Here is a 24,170-nt window from a genome sequence, read left to right as displayed (position 1 = left end):
GAAAAACAAAAGCTCGTGATCAAAATGTATGTTGTGCGCATCGGCTAAGTGAAAATACCAATAGCAGGTGTAGCAGCTTAATAACTCCCCCTCCCTCTCCTTCCACACTGACAGATTTTAAACAGCTGAGTACACAAGCCTATCTCTGCAGCTCTGATGAGCTTCCAGATCACATATTTACTTTTGATAACCTTTTCCGAGCCGCCTGCAGCATCCAGACTGTCCACAGACAATCAGAGGAAATCCACTAGAAGCTCCATGAGACAAGAAATAGGAAGCAATACAGGCCTCTGAGCTGGTGCTTCAAACGCTGCCACTAGACTGCAGCAAGTCTGTTTACTCCTCGTTTCCGTCCCGTTAGTGACAGACTGCCTGAGGGGCAAGCGTAGTCATAAATACTTTTCCACATGAGAGGCAAGGTGAGAAGAAACGTGATGGAAAGCTTTAAGAAAGAGATCACCGGTGACAGATAAAACTTGTTTGGGGTAATGTGAAAGCTCCGTCTGCAGCAGGACTTAATCAGAGCGGTTTGCTACCAATTAAGATTAAGGTGTTGCAAAGGTATGTCAAGCTTAAAATCTGAGTTTTACGTATATTATTTTATTTCGTTTTTATGGCTCTCTTTTTACCTGGTTAGTAACTAATGCCTAGCACATAGCCTTGTTCAGAGTTCTGGTTTAACATCAGCTGAAAGCACCACCTTTTCACCCTTACTTTTAATCTTTAGCATGCTCTAAGTGTGATACAGACAATCTATTCTGTTCATTCAAAGAATACATTATATGCAACCTTTTGAGCTGTGTCTAATTATTATCACATAAAGAAGCACTGCAGAAAAGGTACAGCCGTGCAACCTGACATGCACCTGACAAATGCCAACAATGACTCTGACTGGTTACAGCGTAGGGTTAACAGAAGATTCCAGTTACATCGTAAGTTACGATGCAAGTTACAGCATAAGTTCCAACTTCTGGTTACATTGTCAGACTGTCGGTGCTTTGTATGTTTGTTTGTTTTTTATTTATTTGCATTTCTTTCTACTCTGCTTTCATCCTCTTTCCTGTTCAAACCCACTTTTCAATCATCACCTGTCTCATCTACCTGTCATCACCGTCAGGCTGCGTGCTTTTGTTTTATGCATAACTTCGTGCAAGCACACCATATCCAAAATCCTTCATATTGCAAAAGCCAAACACCTAAGCAAAGGCAGTAACCTGAAATCCACTTCAGACCTGACTGTCATTTAACTGGATCAATTTTAAAGTTTGAGTGCTAATCTGCAGCTTTGTCATTAGACATTAAAATCCAGAACCCAGAGCCCTCTGAATGTAAAAATACATATATTCATGCATGAATTCACAAGATTTATGATTGCGCTCTTCCTAATGTTGGATCTGCCTCTGATTTATTTAAATATCCCACTGCTGAGTTTTTTTATTACCTTTTTCTCTTAGAATTTCTGATTGGCTTAAATGACTGAACAAGACATCGAACGCACCTTCTTTATGTGAACATGCACAGAGTTTGAAGTAGGAGGTTTAGGGTAACCAAAAACGTTATACCTGTTATCTCCAACTGGGTTTTTAGATTCTGTCAAACTAGCTAACACAAAGAAAGCCCTGCTATGCAGAACTTGCTTCATAGTACACCCTTCATGCCAGATGAACTTCAGTGCCATCTGATACTGTAAATCAGTAAAAAGGCTCAAAGTTAAGCCACACAAGGAATCTTTACACAGCTCCACACCAGAGTAAGAATAAATGCAGGACTTCGATGGGAGAACCTCTCTGCAGCTCTCAGGTTTGTCCTGTAACCAAAACCCCATAACACACAGTTCACAAGCTCCTCAGTCTTTCCAATCAACAGAACTTGGTCTGTGTTGCTTGTGAATGTACTTTGGCTTGTTCTATTTTAAAACCCAGACCCTGGTTAAAAACCCACCTAACCCAGCCCTCCCCAGCACGTCACCATGAATGGGATGAATCGGGAAGCCCAGTTTACAGTTTAGCTGGAAACATGGAAACGTTTCAGATGGCAACACATAAAAAAGAAATGTAGGAATATAAATTTATAGACAATTTAACTGCATCAGATTAAAAGGTTTACAAGCTGACAGAAGTCGTAAGGTTTATGTGCTCAACCGAGTTTTATTTATTGCGAAAAATCCATGCAGTCTGATTAGCGCTCCTTAAAGTGCTATCAACTTTTCATTAAAAAATATATTATAATAAAAAAAGACCCCACAATATTCTAATATTCTTATCTGTGGCCTCTTGTCGCTCAAATGATTTGTGTCTGGTATTCATGAAAGCATTTCCAAGGTCAAGGTATCCCCAGGTTTGTTTGACAAAGGAGAATAAATGACTGTACAGCGAGAGGGGAAAAAACAAAAAACCTGCATTAGTTTCACTCAGCCCCGAGGGAACATTACTAAAAATTACAACCTATATTGTGAATAACATGCACACAAAACATTGCCTAACTGAATGTAAGGGCCGTGTTTAACCAAGTCAGTTTCAGGTGGACGCCGTTTTCCTGGAAAACTTGAAACGTTAACGAAATATAATATGTTTACAGGAAATAAATGCTTGGGTGTGCTTCTTCTTTTTATCCTCTAAATGTGATATATGATAAGCTATATAAAAGGTGAGATCTTGTTTGTTTTTCTTACCTGAATGTGAAAATATTATTTCTCAATTTTAGAGTCAAACTAAACTAAAAATTACATTTTAAAATTCCTAACATTCCACTTGTTTGATGGGGTTTTATATTGGCATACCTCCACTTTGTTTGTTCTGATTCATCATGCTATGAGTCACAGCGATGTATTTAAAAATAAACTAAATGAATAGTCATAACGCTGACTCATGTTTGTGATGTAGTTAGAAACGCCAAGTAAAATATTAAAACGATCTATTATAGTCACACCAAAAAAAAAGTTTTCACCAAGAGTTAAAATTATATTTCCTTTTGTCTCATAAAAATATGTCAAGGTGTAAAGCGCAAATTCCATGCAATAAGATAAGTGTCAGACAGAACAAGATAAAGTTTAGTTATTCCAAAGTTGGAAAATTGCCTCTAAAATAAATTCGACATAACAAACTAGCCTACATATGTAGAAAGCCCCCAAAAATCTCTCAGTGACTTAAAAGCCCATTTAAAGCCCAAATAAATACAACAACTTAAGATAAATAAATATATACACCGCAAATTTAATGTAGAAAAGTAAATCATGATCTATTAGACCGAAATAATGCAAAACTATAGTGAAACCATAAGTGACATTCCATATTTTTTTCGTTTCTAGTAACAACACACCTGTTTTTCACTTTAAATGCATAAAAATAATGTGCAAATAGCGGAAATAACACTCTGCTTACACAGTGCAGTATTACATGTGCGATATTTACAGTAAAACACTGTTTTTCGGGTTAACAAAAATGACCCTTTTCCTCGTGTTTGAACACTAACGAAGCATGGAAAAACACAGTTTGCCCGTGTGTGTAGTAGCGTAGAGAGGCATTACTTACTTTCTGCGGTGGCGGGCCGTAGGCAGGACGAAAGACCCAGCATCAGACCCCAAAACAAGGTCAAGCGGCTCCTTTCCTTTCGAGACCTCATCCCCGAATGAGTGAATCACACTTTAAATCCAGTAAATAAATATGCTGTGGGAAGGAAACGTGGGGAAAACCCAGTCAGAGTTATCAAAACGCCTTTTAAGCTCCAGCCAGCACCTTTTAGCTGTTAGCCGGCTAATGGAGCTAATAGCTACTACAAACAGGCTAGCAGGATTGCACTCTCACGTTTCCTAACGGGAGTCCAGTCGTGCTCCAAAAAAAATAAAATTAAAAAAGCATATATAGAGAGCGATATCACCGATTTAGTCCCGAGGTCAGAAAATATGTATTCATAGTTATTCTTCTCTTGGATAGCGCCGCACTGGAGAATATAAGACCACTGTATCTAAACTAGCGGCGGGGATTCCTCTGTAATCCGCATCTTCACACTCCATATCTGGAGGAAAAACCGTTCACCGTCCCGCTGCTGTTGCTGGAGGATCCTCAGGAGGCAGAAAACGGGTCAAACCTCCCCTAAAATTGGGATGGACCGAGATGGACTGGGGGATACAGTAACATATTCCACTTGTACAGTGCCCCGTTAAGTAAACGGCACGGCGTTTGTTTCGAAATATCCAGGATAAAATCTGGCTTCAGACCGCAGCCTCCTTCTTCTCCTCCTCCTCCTCCTCAGCCGCTCATCATGCACACACGCACCGCGTTGTTGTGGTAATTCACCTTCATACCAGCGGGCTAAAATGAATATTTGAGCTTTTTGCTGCGGTTGAGGTCAAATTCTTTGGTTTTCTAACGCCCTCGGTCGATAGATAAGTGAGCGGTTCGCGCAGTTACATGGTATAACTCACAGGTACGCACACACACACAGTCTCCTTCGGTCAGTCTGCAGTCTGCCGTGTTAGCCGTAAACACGGCGCCATGCGTACAGATCGTATATGCATCGTGTGATGAATCACTCCGCCTCGGTGAAAGAGGGCGTCGCTCTTACTGTAGCTTTGCCACCATGGAGAGCAGTTACCATAGTGACTGCTGTGGCGCTCATTGGGAGAAATCCTCAGTTTTTAACAGTTTCGAGCATCTTTGGTCGAATTAAGCGTAAAACTACATACACTGCACACCCTATCGGATTATTTTAAGTGCATAATATCCACACAAGGCGTGTTCGTTACGCTATCATTCTCATCAAACACGGCAGCATGGATATAGCATGGGAATAGCGGGTCTCTGAAGAAAAATGGCTTTACAGGGGGATGCAATTATTCGTTGGAGCTTCTATTTAAAAATCGGATGGAAAAATGTAAACAGAGTGAGACCTCTTGTCACCTCTCGGGGCACCGCCGTAGCGACTACCTTTACGATGATGAGGTATGAAGGAAATCAGGGATACTGATCCAGGATCAGGATTGTTTTCCGCTCAAAAAACACAGTGGAGGGCCAGCTATACAATGACCGTGTCTGTCTGCACGATTGCAGGGGTGTAGTTGTAAAGGGGGTGCGCAAAAGTGCACCCCCCTTTTTTTTAACAGTGGCGTGCCAACAATTTGTGACCAAGCAGTGCAATATGACACAAATGTAATAATTTACAGAAACGGTATCTTACCAAAGGCTGGACTCGGACTGCAAATATGATACTTGTTAACTGGCTTATAAATTTTGCATCCGTTTTCCCATGTTCCCTAGGATGCAACAAAAGATAAGCTCATAAAGTGCTTAGCCTGCTAAAAGATTTCTAAATCTACCACTTTAAGTTTGCACCTTAAAGAGGATTTCCATTTACAGTGAACACAGCATGCTGTTTCTGTGGTCTTCACTTGACCCTCATTAAGAATCAAATTATCACAAGGGAAGAAAACATACACTTTTTTCTGCCATGTTCTTACTGCCATTGGTACCCAAAGGAAATAATATTTGTGTTCCAAAAAAACCCCACAGAGTTCAAGCTGTTTATTCTGAAAAGGTTGTGTCGTGTTCCAGAAATGTTAATTACTGGTTATACTGTTAGCAGTTACTTGTAAATACACAAGGGGAAGCAAGGGTTCAAATACACAGAAAAAAAATACTAACCTGGTCACGGTAGGGAAAACAAATCCACCTGTGTATCTTTAGCTGTATAGACCAATTTTTCCACATATCTATGAATGCTATCTGTCTTTTCCTATAGGATGATAACCTATGTAAACATAGGTGTTACTAGATAGCGATATGGTGCTCAGGTATTTAGTGTTTAGTGTTTTACAATAATAATAATACAATAATAATATTGTTTTGTTTTTTGTTTTGTTTTGTTTTGTTTTTTTACAACAATTAAAATCCCTAAATTGACTTGATCTTACTTAGCATACCTAATACCAATTATTCACTAAAATGCTAAAAACAAGAGATGGAAAAAGTTGAAATTTGTGGAAAATTAACCTCTAAAACCAATAGTGATAAATAACAAAGTACTTTGTTACTGTATATAAATAGAAATTCAGATATCTATTTTTCTGACAGTTTTTTTTTTTTACTCTTACTCAACACATTTTAACACAAATATCCAGACTCTCTACTTCTTATATTTTCTAAACTGGCTTTTTACTTTAGACTTATGACATTTCAGGGGAATCATTATTTCCTCTCACCTCACACCTTGAAATACCAAATTCACTTAAACCTAAATAGAGGGAAGGTGAGTGTATGCATCACTGATGTTTATTACGTCCAAAGAGATAGGCGAAAGAAAAAACAACCAAACAAAATAGCACACCAGAAAAGGACTGAGCATAAAGGCAGTGACATGTTTTTTTTAAGTGGTAGGTAATTTAAAATGCAACATTTCTACCAGCTCAATAAATATTGGCATTCACATAGCTGTTTCTGTGCAGTTTGTCACAAAATCTGTCTGCTAGCTAGTGCTGCAACTGCCACATTTCTCAGGGAGAGTGAGAATGAGAGGTAGCATCACTCAGAGGTAGAGAAAGATGTATGAAAGACAAGACAAGAGAGGAAGAAGAGAGGTTATTTTAAAAATTTAAGGACTGCTCAGTGACATTTGATGAACTGGAAATTTAAAGGTTATATCATGTGATGTTCTTGTTAATTTGAGCATTTGTTTAAAATACAACTTTATATCTCAAGTTATGTTTCCTTTTTTTTCATATTGTGAAACACCCTGCTAAACAAAATGAAGTGTACTAATGTTATTATTCAGAGGTTGCATGAAAATGCTGGCCAGTTTAGTGCAGGCTTCACTGGTTGGTTTACAATACCACAATGAAGTTTGTGCAGGGCAGTTGTGTTGTTCAAAGTCAGTGTGATATCACATCAAGGGTAGCACACAAATTCAAGCTGATGATGTTGATCAGATTCACTTGTGGTTTATACTAGCTCTATACTAGGTGTGTACTGATTATAATCAATTTCACTCTGTAACATTATGTTCTATGTAACAGATGTTCAAGTGAATTCATTAAAATTAGAATTAAAGTTGAGGTTTCTCTTATATCACTATTGTTTAATTATGATATTAATATGACTTGGCTTGGGGGGAAAAACGAAAACAAATTTCAGACCTGTCCTTTTTCACACTTACTTGAATAAAGAATCAGTATTTCAGCTTTTATCAGAGTATTTTTTTTAACACAATTATGTTTTGTTTAGTTTTTTTTAATAGTACAGATACTTATCTGTACTTTCACTTAAATGCCTAATGTGTGTGCCTAAAAGGTATCATGCTGTCATGGCTTGTGGAGACTGTTGTAGCATCTCCTGCAACAACAAAGGAATGAAAAGATACTGAAATGCTGCCACCTTGAGGGGAACAGACGTAACTGAGTGTGGGACAAAAAAGACTGAATGGAAAATTTTATACCGCTTTTTTTAAAAAAAAAAAAAAACAAACAAACAAAAAGAACCCGACATATTCCTCTTGAAGTTATAGGTAACATGTGCCTTTTTTTACATGCCACATGGAAGCTGTGATCCTTATAATCCTTTCCTTGGACAACATATTGATCTCTATTTGAAAAAGCAGCATAACTAAGAGGAAAAATGTAGACAGGTGACAAGAAGAAGAAAAACTAGCAAACAGTGTATTAGTAAAGTAGCATATAATTGTTTTTCAGATCAATTTCATACAGTTTAGGGACCTCCGGTGGCCTCTGCATGGGGGCATTGGCACCCTGAAAGCGACCACTCCCATCAGGACTTTGTACTGATATGAACAGATTAATCCCTGCGAGGGACAAATGATAAAAGAGCCACCTGATTTGTTCTGCAACTTTGTTATACTGTAGCCCTATGAGCTGAGTACAGGAAAGCCGAACAGGTTTCTAAAACAACCCATTAATGAAACTGACTTTTACTTACATTTGATTCTCAGACAGATACAACTGCTGTGATCTTTTGAGGTCTAAGGCCCAGCCAGAGGAAGTGGAGGGCCAGCAGCTTGTGACGCTGTGAGAGAAGCAGACAGTAAACAAAACCATCCATAGAAGAGCCTCTGACAGTTTTGATTATCCCTGTAATTACAGGCCGCTTTCATCACTTCAAGAGCAGAGCACAGAAGCATTATTTGAAAGCCACGCATTACCTCAGCTCTGGCAGACAGCACTCAGCATCCGTCACAATCCAACAATTAGCACTGAGGAGAAAAAAAAATTCACATTAAAAATGAAGTGAATATCAGTGGCCACCCAAGAGTCCAAATACAGTGAGTCACCCTCTAACAAGTGCTCACTGTACCAACATGACCCCCTGTGCCAGAGAATGTTGTGCCTGTCCACTTGCATTTGTTAAGTCCCTATTAAAGTCCCCATGAAGGCAGCCGGCGGGCCCACCTACCTCAACTGTCCCGGTGGAATCCATTCTCGCACTTCACTCATGTGGAAATAAGCCTGTTTACCACCAACGGGTCACACATGCTAATGAGCGTCTGTTTGTTTTCCACTGTGCTCATGCAGGAGGAAGGGAATTTAGGGGGGAAATAATAGATGATATGCAGACAACAGCCTGGGTGGCTTTGCAGCACTAATGATGAAAAACGTACAACAGAGAAATAATGGAAATGAAATCAGAACAGGAAATGCGGTGTGACATTTTGATGAGTCTGGGCCTGAGGTACAGAATGGCGTCTGGCCCCATGTGAAAGTAGTAGCTGCAGGTTAGGCACCTTTGACTGCGTGTGTGACAAATAAGTTGTAATATACTGTGCAGAATTATATACTTGTATGCACAATGGAATACACTAATGAGCCAGTGCATTTTTATTGTGGGTAGATATTGTAAACCCTCACAGGCAAACACCCACACACTCTCTGGGAACCACAGCGCCAGCATACTGTACGTCATATAGCCTCAAAGGGATGGACAGTAAGAATCAAGAAGAAAGCTCTGTGAAAAAATATTTGCCCCATTGCTGATTTCTTTCTTTCGTTCTTTAGGTCAGTGTTCATGATTTTGCAGTAAGAAAGAGGCTGAAAAAAAATGGCTTACATAAAAAAGGTCCAAGGCAAACCCCACAGCTGACCAAAACAACACAAAGATTCGTCTCTCACTGGACAAAAACATCTTGATGATCCCCATGACTTTTGGGAAAATATTCCGACAATATTCAGACTGACAAGATCTATTATATCTGGCTAAACTAACACAGGATGTCATAAGTGGTAGTGTGATGGTCTGGGGTTGCTTTGCTGTTTCATGACCTGGATGACTTACCATAATTGATGGAATCAGGAATTCTGCTCTCTGCCAGAAAATCCTAAATGAGAATGTCCGGCCATCAGTTCATGCCCTGAAGCTCAAGCGGGGTTGGGTTAAGAAGCAGGATAATGATCAGAAAGACACCAGCAAGTCCACCTCTGAAGGCTTTAAAAAACCCCAAAATGAAGGTTTTGGAGTGGCCCAGTAAAAGTCTGGAGTTGAGAGGCTTTCACATGAGCACATGATCCGGAAAACTCACCAATATGGCTGAATTAAAACAATTCTGCAAAGAAGAGTGGGACAGAAGTCCTCCACGGCGATGTGAAAGACTGATTTTTAGTTATCGTAAATGCTGACTGCAGTTCTTGCTTCCCAGGGTGGCACAACCAGTGATTGGGTTTAGGAGGCAGTGACTTTTTTACACAGGGCCAGGAAGGTATGGATTGCTTTCCCCCCCTAAATTATTGAAATAGTTATTTTAAAACAGCACTTTGTATTTACTTGAGTCATCTTTGTCTAATTTTAAAACAGGAAGGCAGAAACTACTTTTCACTGTATACTGTAGAGGTGGGGACATTGTCTTGCACAATGTGTGATATTTTCCTCATTCTACTACTCAAACTCAACACCTGCATGTAATCTTTCACTGAGCTTTGTTTATTACTTACAAATTACCACATTGTCATCCTTTCTTTAGTTAAGACATGTTTCAAAAGATCTTTTTTTTCATTTGACCTTAAAAAAAGTCACCCATGCTTTCATCTCGTCAAATTTGGGCTCTAATAATTCCCACTACTTTGGTCTGAGCCAAAGCAATCAATTATTTCTATGCAATCAATCAATAAGAATTACACACAGAGCAACCTGTTGTAATAAAACTACTATTTCAGCCGACTGTCTCTCTGGTATTCATCTTTGGTTTTCAGTAGCGATACTTCTAAAGATTAGCTACATGTTTATTGTGAGATTTATCTGTTAATGCTTGCAAACTACAGCTAATTAAAATGTAGGATATTATCTCAGTTTGTGTTATGGGAAGACAAATACTGTGCAGTCCCACCTGAACCAGGACACCTGCTCGCCCTAAACAACATGGAGGTTTATTGAGCTGTACTCAAAGAAATGGGATTACCTTGAGGTACATGCCTCACTTCCCATTCATACATTCTGCATTGAAACTTCAACAACAAAAAGTTAAAAAAAAAAACCCTCTTTCGTTGTTTGTTTTTTGAAGGAGTTTAGATTTTTATGCAACTTGTTTAAAGAATGCTACTCGAGATGATCAGAGCATGAGAAGTGCACAGGCATTAGTCCCAGAAGCATATAGTATTATACAAAGACAATGCAGCAAAAAATCAGAACTTACTTGAAACACTTATGCCTCTCCTAAAGTTCTGGTACCCACTGAAGCTGACTCAGAGAAAACTGTGAAGACAGGTGGGTTTTGAAGAGGTTTTGTCATTTGCCTTTTGGACTTTGGTCCACTCACTCCTGGTCTTCTTTCTGTCCTGAATAATTTCCTTCTGTGTGTCCTTTTTCACAGCTTGGCTTACTCGTGTCCTGCTTATGATGTTAAAGCTTGTGATATCCTTTTTTCCTCTGTCACCCTCACCTGTTAAATCTGTGCTGGAGCAGATGGATAGTTTGAAAGTGGCTTAGCATCCCGTGAATAGAAACATTATGCAGCAGCACTGTCACTTGGACACCTTTGTGTGACGGAGCAGTATCTCGGGAAGCAGCTGCAAGGATGTCTCAGGGGTATTTCATCATCAGCAGTGTCCTCATGCATAAACAAAGTCACAAGCCTTGGAGTTTCAGGTTGTAGTTCAAGGGATTTTCCGATCAGTGTTTTTGACCTTGGTTTATGATTTCTCTCTCATTGGTAATATTAGAATTAAGAAAATCTGTTGTTATTCTCATTGAAACATTTATGGGGACTGTTTTTCTTATGTGTTGCAGCAATGTAAAACACAACTGATTGCATTTGGTCTCTTCCTGAAACTAAAATAAGAAATCATTATTTATACCTTTTGGTTGCTCCCAAACTGATCACTTCATCTCTTGTCTTGTTTGTATGTTTTAACAAAGTATAACAAAGGAATTATTTTATTTTATTTTATATTAAGCTCATTTCATTCTGGAGGAAAGGTGATGAAGCAAAGGATACCTGTAAGTATTCTGCCCAATCCCAAAGTCCATGATTGTGGATGTTAAGGTGCTTTCCTGGTAAATAAGTAAGTAAGGACTTTTAGGTTTTCCCCACTGTCAAATTATAGAGTGAAAGCTAGTGTGCAATGAGTTGCCGTGTTAGAGGATTGTGCATAAGGATAGGGTGAGATGGAGGCAGATGATCTGCTGCGGCAACCCTTATTGGAAGAAGCTGAAAGAAGAAGAAAAAAGGTGGCTATTAATATTTTGAGCCCTTTTGGGGTATTTTCTATATGCATGCATTCCTGGAAACTATAGATTTATCCACTGTTAATATAGGGAAAGACCATAAAAAGGTATTAAATATATCTCTAGAAGGAGAATCTGCATATTACAAGAAAAAAGTCTTTATATAAAACTGCAAACACATGCACCTGTTTGTTTTAAAATTAACCAGCTTCTAGTGGCTGTATGAGCACGTAAAATGCATGTTGGTTTAGTCATTCTTAGATATGTTGAAAGTGTCGCCCTTAGAAACCTAAAGTAAAGAGGGTTTTTTTTTAACATTGAGCATGTGATGTATTTAAATTGTATATTGGACATAGACACCTTGATGCCACCCAAAACCTTCTGTAAATCCTTCTGTGAAAATATACCTCTTGGTGCTTTAAAATTGGATGTCATGAACACAGTCTGTGTTTCACTTTTATCAAGAACACCACACACCTGAGGAACTTGTAGTATCAACATGTATATAGGCTTACCCTACCTCCCTAACATGAATATTATGTTGTATCCAGTAAGATTTTAAACTAGCTAGAGTCCATAAATTTATCAGGAAAGTTTTTTCTGAGATCATATATCAATGGACTTAAAGCAGAGGTCTCAAACTTGCAGCCTGTATATTGACGTGAAGAAATATATAGCAATTTGGCACTTCAAGTTACCTTTTTAAGGAGGATTTGTTCGCTGCTGAGTGCAATGCTGAAGTAAGTTCTTTAAAAAGCAAAAATATGAGCACAGTACAAACACGTTGAGGGATTGGCCGTGTTAGTTCAGTGAGAGTTATTTGTAAAGAAAACAATTTTCACTAGTAGTCAAAAACCAATGTGTACACACATGTCTGCATTTTTTTGTTAAATAAGAACAAAATTATAGCATAAGTGCTGCCACGTGTCTGACCAGAAAGAGAGTGAATGGAAAAAATTGCATTCACGTTTACAGTTTTGTCTTGTTATACAAGATTTGAAATTTAAAAAATCACAAAACAAACCCCAAAACAAAACACTACACACAGAACAGATCCAACACGGAAGCGAAATGTACGTGGCAATAACTTATTACAAAGGGTGAAACCGTGAAAACACTAGTGCGAAGAGAGAGAAAACAGGATTAGTACAAATATTTAGCGAGAGCAACCCCCCCCCCCCAAAACAAAACACGCGGCATTATTTATTTTTTGTACTCCGTGAACACTAAAGTGGACCCCCAATGAGATGAAAGTGCCAGCAGTGCCCCACGGCTCACTTAAGTTTGAGACCTCTCATTTAAAGGGCTCTGTACAGCTGGACTTCTTTTTGGAAATCAGAGTTTCCCCTCTGGTGGACAATATATAGATTGCAGGCTGACGGCTTTAAAATTCAGGCCTGGTCTACCCGCATCTGTTACATGGAGTCATGCAGTACAATTCGTTATCTAACCCAAACTAATTTAATTTGAATACGTAATCCTTGTCAAACTAAATGAAAAACTAAACAATGGATTCAAAATATGCAAAATGAAACACTTTTTTTGAAGATACAACTTGAGATATAAGCTTAATGTCATCTTACAATGACAGCTTTTCTTTATGGAAACATATTTTATAGTAGATGATTAAAACCTCCAAGTGTACTAGAAATGTTTAAATACCCTAAAGAAAAACTCAGCAACTTCTTATTTTTTCTCGGCAGAAAAAAATAAAAGACAAAAAAACATCTTCAAAGCATGCTAACATGCCATCTTTCACCATTTTTCCATTTGGGCAATTAAATTTTCCTGTTTGGCACACATGTGTTAATTGTTGAGAACTTTTGCTACAATATTACATAATTTGGGTCTTGATCCGGTTTTTTGACCACCCACTGTAGATCAAAGGAAAAAGAGTTTCCAAGGCAGTGTGAAGCAGCTGACCCAAGTACAAAGGTTCCAATAATTAACATGGTGCCTCAGCTGATGGTGCATTAGTCACGAAGACCCGAAAATTACATAATGTGTCAGGTGGACAGCCTCACAAAGTGAAAAGTATAGACCACCACTGTGAAGACTGAGGACTGGGTATACTTACTGGAATAAAATTTGAATCCCAAGAAACCTTTGGCTGTCTGATAGGAAGCCAAAAACTGCAGACATATTTAAGCAAGAAGAAATTAATATCTGATTTTATGTGGGTTTTAGAGGTTTTTGTTTATGTTTTTAAGCACTTTTGGCTAAGGCTTACTAAAGTTATGAAAGTGATTTTACAAAATACACTCACTGGCCACTTCATTAGGTGCACATACATTTGCCTTTACAACTGCCTTCATTCTTTATGGCATAGGTTCAACAATGTGCTGAAAACAATCCTCTGATATTTTGGTCCATAATGACATGATGCCAGATTTATCAGCTGCACGTACATAATGTGAATCTCTTGTTCCAACACATCCCAAATGTATTCTATTGAATTAAGATCTCATCATGTTCAAGAAACCAGTTTAACAGGATTCAAGGATTTGTGATATGGCACATTATTCTGCAGAAAGTAACTATCAGATGATGAGCAAACTGTGGGCACAATGGTCAGCAACAATACTCAGGTAGGCTTTGCCATTTGTTCATTTGTTACCAAAGTGTGCCAGGAAAATCTCCCACACCATTACACCATCAGCAGCCTGAACTGTTAATACAAACCAGTATGGAGCCATGCTTTCATGTTGCTTACACCAAATTCTGACCCTATTATCTAAATGTCACGGCAGAAACTGAGATACAACAGGGAACTTGTTTCAAATCTTCTGTTTTCCAGTTTTGGTATGCCACTGACAGTTATAGCCTCAGTTTCCTGTTCTTACACAACTGGAATGGCACCCAGTGTGGTCTTCTGCTGTTTTAAGGTTTAATGTGATGTGCATTCAGACCTGGTTTTGTTGTATATTAGTTTAGCTTTCAGCCATAAATCAGCAACACTACAACAAACGTACTTGCTCAGGTTTTTGGTTTATTGACGTTAATTATTTCTTGGATAGCCTGTATGGCAGACAGACCCAGAACGAAAATCTATGCGGAACCTTTTGTCATGAGCGGGTCTGGCTGACCGCTGCGGTGCAACCGGATGTAGCTGAACGAGAGATCCGGTTGCAGGGAGCTCGGAAGCTAACGTTGAGCAGAGAGTCAAAATCGTAACATTTTGAGAATTTTCCACGCTGTACTTTGATAACGCCAAAGAACAGAGATGATTAAAGCCATATTAATTTTTAACAACCACGGGAAGCCGCGGCTGATCAGATTCTATCAGTATTTTGTGAGTATTGTAGCAAATACTGCTGAAACAATTTGTTTACCTTACAATCTGTATTTGATTAGCGTTTGTGACCTTTCGTGTAATGAGCAGCACCACATATATTTCAGAGATCCTGACATATTATGAGATATTTTCCTGTAGCCAAGTAAAACTATTAGCGGATCACGTGAGCAAGAAAGGGAACAAACTTGGAGCTCAGTCACTCTTCAGTTTTACTTCCTTTCTATTAAAATAGACCTCTCTCTATATAAAAGTATATAGGCGTTATATAATGAAGGAGCAGCTATCTGTGAAGATAAATCCACTTAAATCGTACATATGTATGTATTAGCCGGACTATCTGTCCTGAAATCACTGACTTTGCTTCATCCTTGTCTGTTTAATTACATAACATACAACATAAATAAATGGTTTTACCAGGAGAACTCTTTTATCATAGTTATCAAAACTCATTTAAAAATGGCGGCTGTGCTTCAGTGACTGCAGATTTGTCTGTAAGTAGGTTTATTTAATTTGTTTACTGTATAATAGAAATCAAGTAGACTTGCCTCTAAAACATATGATGTGGGTTTATATCATCTTATATATTTTTATTTATAAATATAAAAATTATGACAGTATGGAGTGTACTTTAGTCATGGGAAAGGAATTAGGATTTTATTATGCCCAGTGTATACAAGTCATTGCTTATTTATCTGGTGTCATTTACCCTAACATCATTTTGCTAATATGTGCTAATATCACAAAAAATAATATCTTAAACACACGATGTAGACTAAAGGCAACAGGTGTATATGTGTGTAAGCAGTGTGTAGGATGTAAGCTATACACTTAGAGGGATCTTTCCGTATCTACAGTTTGTATTCCATTCAAGTGTTTCTTGGATGCAAAGTGGTTTTAAAGAAAGTAACCAATTAACTCTAAGTAGGCTTGCATGCAAATTTTATATAAAGTCAGCAAGCACAAGGCTTAGGTGATTTGTCTTAGGTTCATATTCCTATTTTAAGGTTCATAATTCAATTAAAATGTATCTATATAATGACAATTTACAGCATCAGGCAGCTCAAGACACTTCATACTGCAAGGTAAAGACCCCAACGTTAAGACAATTCCTATTAGTAAGCGCTTGGCAACACTGGGAAGAGGGCGATCACTTTTAACATTTAAATGACATCAAAGTTGCTGACAGCTGCAGGGAACACGAGGAATAAAGTTACTCCTCATGATCTATTTACTTACTGATGTACATAAGAGAATGAACCTCAGTGAGCTATCAGGTTACTGAGGTTCACAGGCTTTTCCTGGAGTGATGACATTATTTTAGAGAAAATTGATTAGTCAGTGTGAGGTAGTTTTGTGTGTGTTCATGAGTTATTACAAAGTGAGCCACCTTCCTATTACCTGGCTAAATCCCTAATCCTTCCATGAAGTGTAGGCCTCTGCTCCACTCTTTAAACCAACTGATGGCATCTCTAAATAGTCATGTGCATTTTTTTTCTCCATTATTTTATATTGATAAAACTTATTGTATAGGACAGCAAATATATCAAATCTGTGATGGAGCAATATTGGCTAACCGATATATTGTTCAGGTCCTACTGTAGAGGTTTTACTTCTTAACGTGGTTAAAAATAAGTAAAAGTCTAAGTAATGCGTTATTGGCAAATATATTTAGACTTTTTAAAATTAATTTCTATTTATTTATTTTGACAATTATGGAGTTAATGGAGTTTGTAACGTATTTGCTTGCAGGCGGAGGACATGCAGCAGCAGATCATTCGGGAGACTTTTCATTTGGTATCTAAAAGAGATGACAACGTCTGCAACTTCTTGGAGGGTGGAAGGTAAGTCAGGTGTTCTTTTATGCAATTCTGTTTGTATCACAGGTTACAATAAAACAAATCCTCTATATATGCATGTGTGTACTCTAAGTACAGCTATAAATGATAAGGTTGTTACTGCTTAGCTAGGCACAGCTGTCACAAAAGCTGGTTTAATAGATCTCTGTCAGAGTGTCTTGATACATGCTCACCTGGGATCTCTGTCAGAGGCAGAGAGGCACACTTGTTGTTTGACTAGTTGTGTGTTGTCACATTTTAATTCGACAAATACTAACTGTTGTAAATCCTGAGCCAGGTTTGGGCATTCTGACATTACTTTACAGCAGCTGTGGATGCAGTGGTCTAGCTTTAACCACTAGATGGAGACAAATATTCAAAAGTCTCCATCATATCTTTCAAGTGAATTAACAGAAAACAAGTTTAGTCTATTTCAGAATGAAGCTACTCCTGAATGCCTTTTGAAGTTGTTCTTTTTTTAATCTCCTTTCAGTCTCATTGGTGGCTCTGACTACAAGCTGATTTACCGACACTACGCCACTCTATACTTTGTTTTTTGTGTCGACTCATCGGAGAGCGAGCTCGGCATATTGGACCTGATCCAGGTCAGCTGCTCTTTTGTTGAATGGCTCTTTGGAAATATTTGACATGGAATCACACAACCACTACACCAGGCTTGTAAAGCAGACACTTGACCCTGGAGCAAAAAGTACAATTGCAGGGTGTCTACTGGTCCTTAAATACACAAATATCCATTAAAGGCCTTAGGAGTATTAACTCTCAAGCATTCAAACTATTCTAGTTACAAAAATGACCAGGTGGGATCATTCGTCAGTTTCTGTTTCTGTTTAGAATACATATGTTCTTTTCCTTATCTATAGTATATATTCTAAAATATTCTAAAAAATTAATTCTGGTTTTCAGTCATAAGGGTAAGAGTTATCAGTGTTGAATACTGTGCCATGAGACTTGAGGTGGGTTCTGGCAGGTTTATAAGAGGTGCCAAATTTAACGAATTATCATTTTATCTTCACACGGACAATTTCCAGCTTAGGTGAAATGATGAATGATAGCTGTGAGTGTGTTATGTAAAACAATCTAGTAATGGATGGGAAGAAGTAAATATCGCTTTTCTTCACATTTAAACTATCAACACATGTGACTAATTGGTGTTTTATTGTGAAAATACTGACTGCAAGAAAGATGAAAACAAATTAGTTGCGACTGTGTTTCAACCAGTTTGCTTCTTTGGTGAGTCAATCAGTGAAAACTCAGTCAAAAGCCTGAAAGAATAATATTGAAGATTTTTAAACCGAAATGACAAAGTCAAAACCTAAAACAACTTAGGCCAATAAAATAAATGCAATGTAACAAAACAGCTTGGACGGGTAAAAATTACACAAATAACAGATCTCACTTTAATAGAAAATTAAACAAACAAACAAAAAAGAAAAAGCCAAGAGAACACTGATTTAAAATCTTAATGTGTTCTTATCGCGTCCATTGTCACTGGTCTGTTAAATTAGTCACCTAGGTATGCAGTCTGCTTCTACAAACATTTGTGAAAAAATTTGTGAAAAAAGTTGCCAACTCTCTGCAGAGTCTGTCGCTGCAGACCTCCAAATTAAATGTGGCCTTCAGATTAACTCAAGAACAGTGCACAGGGAACTTCAACGAATGGGTTTCTGTGTCTGAGCAGGTGCATATATGCCTTACATCACCAAGTGCAATGCAAAGCATTGGATGGAGTGGTGTAAAGACTAGACTAGACTGGACTAGAGCAGTGGAGGTGTGTTGTCTTTTGTGACAAATCATGCTTCTCTGTCTGGCAATGTGATAGATGAGTCTGGGTTTGGCGGTTTCCAGGAGAACGGTCCTTGTCTGACTGCACTTTGCCAAGTGTAAAGGTAGACACACGGGTGGGTGGGGGTGTTTATCGTGCAGGGTTGTTTTTCAGGAGTTGGGCACGGCCTCTGAGTTCCAGTGAAACAAACTGTTAATCCTTTGGCATACCAAGATGTTTTGGACAATTCCATGCTCCTAACTTTGTGGGAACAGTTTGGGGATTGCCACTTCCTGTTCCAACATGACTGCACCTAATAGAACACCTCCGAGATTAGAGTGGAGACTGTGAGCCAGACCTTCTTGTCCAACATCAGCGTCTGACCTCACAAATGCACATGTGGAAAAATCGTCAAAAAGTCCCATAAACACACTCCTTAACCTTGTGGAAAGCCTCCCAGAAGAGTTGAAGCTGTTGTAGCTGCAAAGAATGGGCTGACATAAAATTAAACCCTATGGATTAAGAATGGGATTTCACTCAAGTTCATATGAATGTGAAGGCAGACAAATGAATACTTTTGGCAACAAGGTGTATGATACAAGAAAGAGCCTACTGAGTGAAATCTTACAAATAAATCCCTCTGTTATTATGCTTCTGTCGGCAGAGTTGAAACAGATGTGAGAGGTGAGAGGCACAGTTATTTGGATGACCTCAGCTAATGGATGAATCCAAACACTGTGTTGATCCAAACTGAATTCAAGCAGAAATGATTCGAGGAAATTCTTTCAGCATCTATTGCAAGCATGGATGCATTCCAGCAGCTAACAGAGAAACTTTTTTTTGCAGTGAGGTGTTTAGGATTATGCCACTTTTCAATCAGAACTGGTGTATCCACATTTTATCTTATCACTCAGATTACTGTTCCGTTCAGCCGAAAAGTGTTGAAGTTTGGGAATGCGTCTGTGAAAACACACTGTACAACACTCACTGTTCTCTGTGTTCTCAGTATTCTAAGATGCTGCTGCTTTAACAATAAATGGCTTAACATGATTGCGTTATTTTGTTTACATCCAAGATTAATGAACAAATTTGGACAATGTTTATAAACTGAACCATTTAAAAACAAATTCCTTTTACTGTATTTTAAACTGACATCAGTAAATTTTCACTTTTTTATGTCTTAAATTTCCTTTGGTGGTTGTGTTAAAGAAGTAACTTGTTAAAAAGAAAGCCTGTTATCTCAGATACAGGCTGTACAGACCTCTCAACAACATTACTACGCAAAGTGCTGATGCACTCACTTTGATTCGGGCTGACATCTGGCTTCACAGCTTTATTGTCCCTTTGGGAAATTTGGAAGTTGTTCTACATTTGGCCTGTGACCATCTTAACTGTATGTACTTAATCAGCACTCAGACAGTAATACAAATCTGTTATTGAAAATATTTCCCGTTTTGACCCCATTGTTCTCTTCACTGCAGGTGTTTGTGGAAACGTTGGATAAATGCTTCGAAAATGTCTGCGAACTAGACCTCATATTCCACATGGATAAGGTAAGTGGGGGATAGGGATGCATTTCTGTAGAGCTGCAAGTATTAGTTGAATAATTGCTCAATAAAACGAAATGTATCAGTAAATGTTTTCAGCTTTGTGCGAATGTGGTTTCTGGCAGTTTTTTGGCAAAAAGAGCCGTCTCAATTTTCAAGAATTTTAAAGACAGTGATATAAAATGTTTAAAAAAAGCACTGGTCAGGCACAGCTTAGTGGGTCTGTCTTGTATTAAAAGCACAGAGTAAGAGTAGGCTTCCATATCGGAGCAACATACACTGGTGTTTCGAACTTGTGGGAAACTGTCCATAAATATTTGAATGTGACATTAACATGCTGCCATTACAGAATAAACGCTGTCTTGATATTGACGGTAAAGCTGTAGCAGAATAATTGTGTAGGAGCTGTATTCATGGACAGCTTTTTTCTTTTTACCCATTCAATGAAAAGGTTGAGATAAAAGGGAACTTTGTGTTTATGACTGCACTGTAGGCCTGACCCTCAGGTAATGTGCAGTCTATTAGTCTTAGCTGTGCAGCCAGATGCTTTTTTGGAACAGCCTCTTTACTTAACCTTTTCACCTCAGAAATTAATGATTGCATTTCAAATAATATATATCACAGTACATAATAAAGATTTTTAAAACTGTGTGCAGGGCTTCTTTAGAATTGAAGATGTGTGTATGTGCTTCAGGCTACATTTAAATCTGTTTTTCTCTTCTTCTGAGCCTAGCTAGATGTGTTGCTGGAAACTAATCAGACACATCCCCAGCCATCTTGATTGAATTTTCCCAGCAGGAAATGGATGTCATGTGGTGTTGTTAGGTTTGGCCTAAGGAATTTTCCCAAAGTGAAACCTGGAAGTATTTCTTCTTGAAAGAAAAACATGTTCTTGTACATCTCTGGAGGATAGACGCAACTAACCTACATGGCATTGTAAAAATGTCATTGATACTTACAGTCAGGGGTTTAAAAGAGGCTGACAGATTTGCAGTAGAAGACAGTTTTATGCTGCTGTAAGCATTTTGTGCCCACAGGAATTCAAACATCTGAAGGTTGTGATGGAAAGCTGCTTTGCTTTCCAACTAAACTGCATGCATTTCAGCATCGCTTAGTTTTAATTGCCGTGCTTTGCTCTTTCTGCAGGTCCATTACATTTTGCAGGAGGTGGTGATGGGAGGGATGGTGCTGGAGACTAACATGAATGAGATTGTAGCTCAGGTGGAGGTGCAGAACCGCATGGAGAAGTCAGAGGTCAGATCCGTTCTGTTAAAGGAGCGCACTTGAGGGTTATTGCATGTTTTAGCTTGAAAACAGAAACTCTTGTGAACCCCTAAAATTAATCCTTCATAATAACTTTGGTAATTGAACTTTAAGTAATAATGATTTACTGTTAGCATAGAATGAATTACAAGTAATTGATTTGCAAACCTTCTATAAACATTAATTGATGGTTCTTGTAAAGTTACACTTGCTGATTATGAAACTTTGTAAATGTTTAATGTAAACATGATTTAAATGGTTGTTTTAGAACCAAAACTGATGTTTATAATACTGGAATTTGTAAGTAGGCAAGTAGCGGTGTTGCATTGTTGTGAGAGTTGGCGTACTGTTTTGGTCACCATTCAGAAATTGTGGTTTAGTTGCAATATCTCTTGTCACAATGTGTTGGAAAATGATGCACCAAGGGCGTCTAAATGTGTGTGTTTATTTAACTAATTTTTAGAATAAGAGCACTGTGAGCACTCACTTGACTAAAGAGACTATTTGCACTGAGCGTCCACTCATAATACTAAGAAGTTAGTCTTACTGTAATATACGAAACCTCTTTTTCTGCAAACTCACCCTACATGATCAGGAGTTGTGCAACCAAAATTAGCACACGTGCATATCTTAAGCCCCTGAAGTATCTATATTAGACATTATGATCTTATCATGTTGCATCCAATTTTAGGTTAAAATGACTCATTTGTAGTGTTTTTGCACCTATAACACCTTATAAATAATTTTAATTCCACGACAATAACAATAATCGAATTTATATTAAAAAACCTGAATGTTGCCTGATGTGTTATGACATCATCGCATTGCTAACAGCCCACTACCAGCTGGCTAAAATCCTACACCAGATGGCACGGGTATGTACAAGTAGACAGAAATATAACTCCTATACAAGGTAAGATTACGTCTGCTTTAAGATTAGCTTTTCAGATTAAGATGACCTTACTTTAAAAATGCTTCATGTAAAGGTGCACCACAAATAAAACTACTGTAAACAAAAGGAGATTTTACACAGCACACTTGCAGCGATTTGTATTTCCTTGGGTATTGAGCAAATCGTCTCACCGAGCCAAAACAGGACCGTAGCAGTTCAGTTAGACTTTGAAATGGTCAAGAATAGCCCTTTATTGTCATTGTACATGTACACGAAATTATGGGAATCAAAGCGTGAACACAGTGTCAGTCTGACTGAATGAGGTTAATGAGGTTCTCATTCAGTCACATGATCCTTTCATAGTAAAGTCTATATACACAACATGTGTAACTTAACACTGTTGCAGTTTTACTACAGGATTTCCCCCCGCAGATGCTTAGACTTGTGCCATTACAGCAGTATTAAAGATGAAACGTGATGATTCCACACACGAAGCCTTTAAAGGTGTTTTCTGTGCCATGTTTCTCTGGGCAGGGAGGTCTGTCAGCGGCTCCAGCTCGTGCTGTCTCTGCTGTGAAGAACATGAACCTGCCCGAGATTCCCCGCAACATCAACATTGGAGACATCAATATCAAAGTGCCGAGCCTCTCCCCATTCTGAACAGCTTTCCCGCTGAGCTCTGCGGGGCTGGTGCACTACTGATATAGTCCTTCTCCACCCAGCTCTCTGGTCAAAACTGAGAACACTGTTTTGTTTATTTTTAATAAATGTACCACAAAACCACATAAGTTTACTTTCACCTTTATTCCTGTATGTATGGGAGGTAAACTGTAAGTGATATTTGATGTCTGTTGTATCCATGTTACAGATTATTTGAAGGATTTGCACAATGATATAAGGTTTGATTCTAGAAAGCATTACGCGTGCTGTTATTATATATGTACTATTGTTTGTGGGGATTTTGGGGCCACCCGATTTACCTTCCTTTTCTAAAGGATAAATAAATGATGTCTTAGCCATGTGTATTTTTCTACACAGCTCTCCCAAATCTGTTTTCAAAGCATTCCCTCCTTTCTGGATTGAGTTTCTGGACTACATTCAGTTCACTGAAATATGATCTTAGGCTTCTGTTTCTGGCAAACTTATTGGTTCTTGCCACTTATCCAATTTCTCTTGTTTTTATTTTCCATCTCCTTTATATATTTTCCCCCTGATGTCTTTGCGATTTGTGACTAATGGTGTCATTCTCCAGGGTGCAGAACATGCAAATGATGTTTGGTTATGCCCAAATTTTTAATGTGCTACTGCAAGATCTTGCCAAAATCTGTTAGGAGAGACAGCAGAGTGCAATGACTATAACCATTTTTGGATCATTGAAATGTTTGTATAAAGTATATTTGTGTCTCTTTGGCTGTATTTAGTGGTCAGGTATGTTCAAATTAAGACTTTTATTATGAAATCCTTTTTAGGAAGGAAATGTGTCCTGGTGTCAAAGACCTTTCTTGCGAAGGTAAATTAAATGAATGAAAATTGAAATCCCTGTGGCTGTGCTTTATTCGGTTTGCATATAACAAACCTTGAGTTTTTCGTGGATATTAGCAGGTAACAGAAAGCCCTGCAGAGGGTTGTGCGCACAGCTGAACGCACTATGGGAACATCTCTACCAGCACTGCAGGACATCTATGCTGAAAGGTGCAGATCCAGGGCCATCAGGATCATTAGGGATTCTAGCCATCCCGCCCACAAACTGTTCAGGCCAATGAGGTCAGGGAAGCGCCTCTGTAGCCTGAAAACAAGAACAGAAAGGTTCAGGAGGAGTTTTTACCCACAAACTGTGAGACTCCTCAACCAAAACACAAACCGGACAACATGATGGACAATCTCACACACAGTACATAATT

The 24,170-nt window shown here is 38.4% G+C and overlaps 2 protein-coding genes across 2 annotated transcripts in view; one reads left to right on the top strand and one right to left on the bottom strand.

Annotated features, from left to right (window-relative positions):
• LOC146718269 (insulin-like growth factor 1 receptor) overlaps positions 1 to 4,695 on the bottom strand; it is a 61,394-nt gene extending 56,699 nt beyond the window's left edge. The window contains exon 1 of the mRNA XM_085442646.1: positions 3,531 to 4,695. Within this exon, the coding sequence (XP_085298772.1) occupies positions 3,531 to 3,621 (91 nt within the window). The 5' untranslated portion in view covers positions 3,622 to 4,695. The remainder of the gene's footprint in view (positions 1 to 3,530) is intronic.
• A 10,063-nt stretch (positions 4,696 to 14,758) lies between these two features.
• On the top strand, positions 14,759 to 23,805 carry ap3s2 (adaptor related protein complex 3 subunit sigma 2). Its single transcript, XM_085442527.1, has 6 exons — positions 14,759 to 14,946; positions 16,699 to 16,790; positions 17,278 to 17,389; positions 20,049 to 20,120; positions 21,261 to 21,368; positions 22,804 to 23,805. Exons 1-6 carry the CDS (start codon positions 14,878 to 14,880, stop codon positions 22,927 to 22,929), a joined length of 579 nt encoding a protein of 192 aa, XP_085298653.1. The 5' UTR covers positions 14,759 to 14,877; the 3' UTR covers positions 22,930 to 23,805.
• The last annotated feature ends 365 nt before the right edge of the window (positions 23,806 to 24,170 follow it).

Source organism: Copadichromis virginalis, linkage group LG1 (assembly GCF_057382275.1).
Source record: "Copadichromis virginalis isolate Kocher_CV1m ecotype Utaka linkage group LG1, C_Virginalis_male_GT1.1, whole genome shotgun sequence".
Lineage (NCBI taxonomy): Eukaryota > Metazoa > Chordata > Actinopteri > Cichliformes > Cichlidae > Copadichromis > Copadichromis virginalis.
The sequence above is the reverse complement of the archived record's forward strand: the minus strand, read 5'-3'. Positions and strand labels throughout refer to the sequence as shown.

What these genes read in the sequence shown, in the direction of transcription:
- ap3s2 (XM_085442527.1), top strand. Translation starts at nt 14,878, where the DNA reads ATGATTAAAGCCATATTAATTTTTAACAACCACGGGAAGCCGCGGCTG. An exon ending in TCAGATTCTATCAGTATTTT is followed by an intron (nt 14,947 to 16,698) that starts GTGAGTATTGTA and finishes ATTTGCTTGCAG; the next exon opens with GCGGAGGACATGCAGCAGCA. An exon ending in AACTTCTTGGAGGGTGGAAG is followed by an intron (nt 16,791 to 17,277) that starts GTAAGTCAGGTG and finishes ATCTCCTTTCAG; the next exon opens with TCTCATTGGTGGCTCTGACT.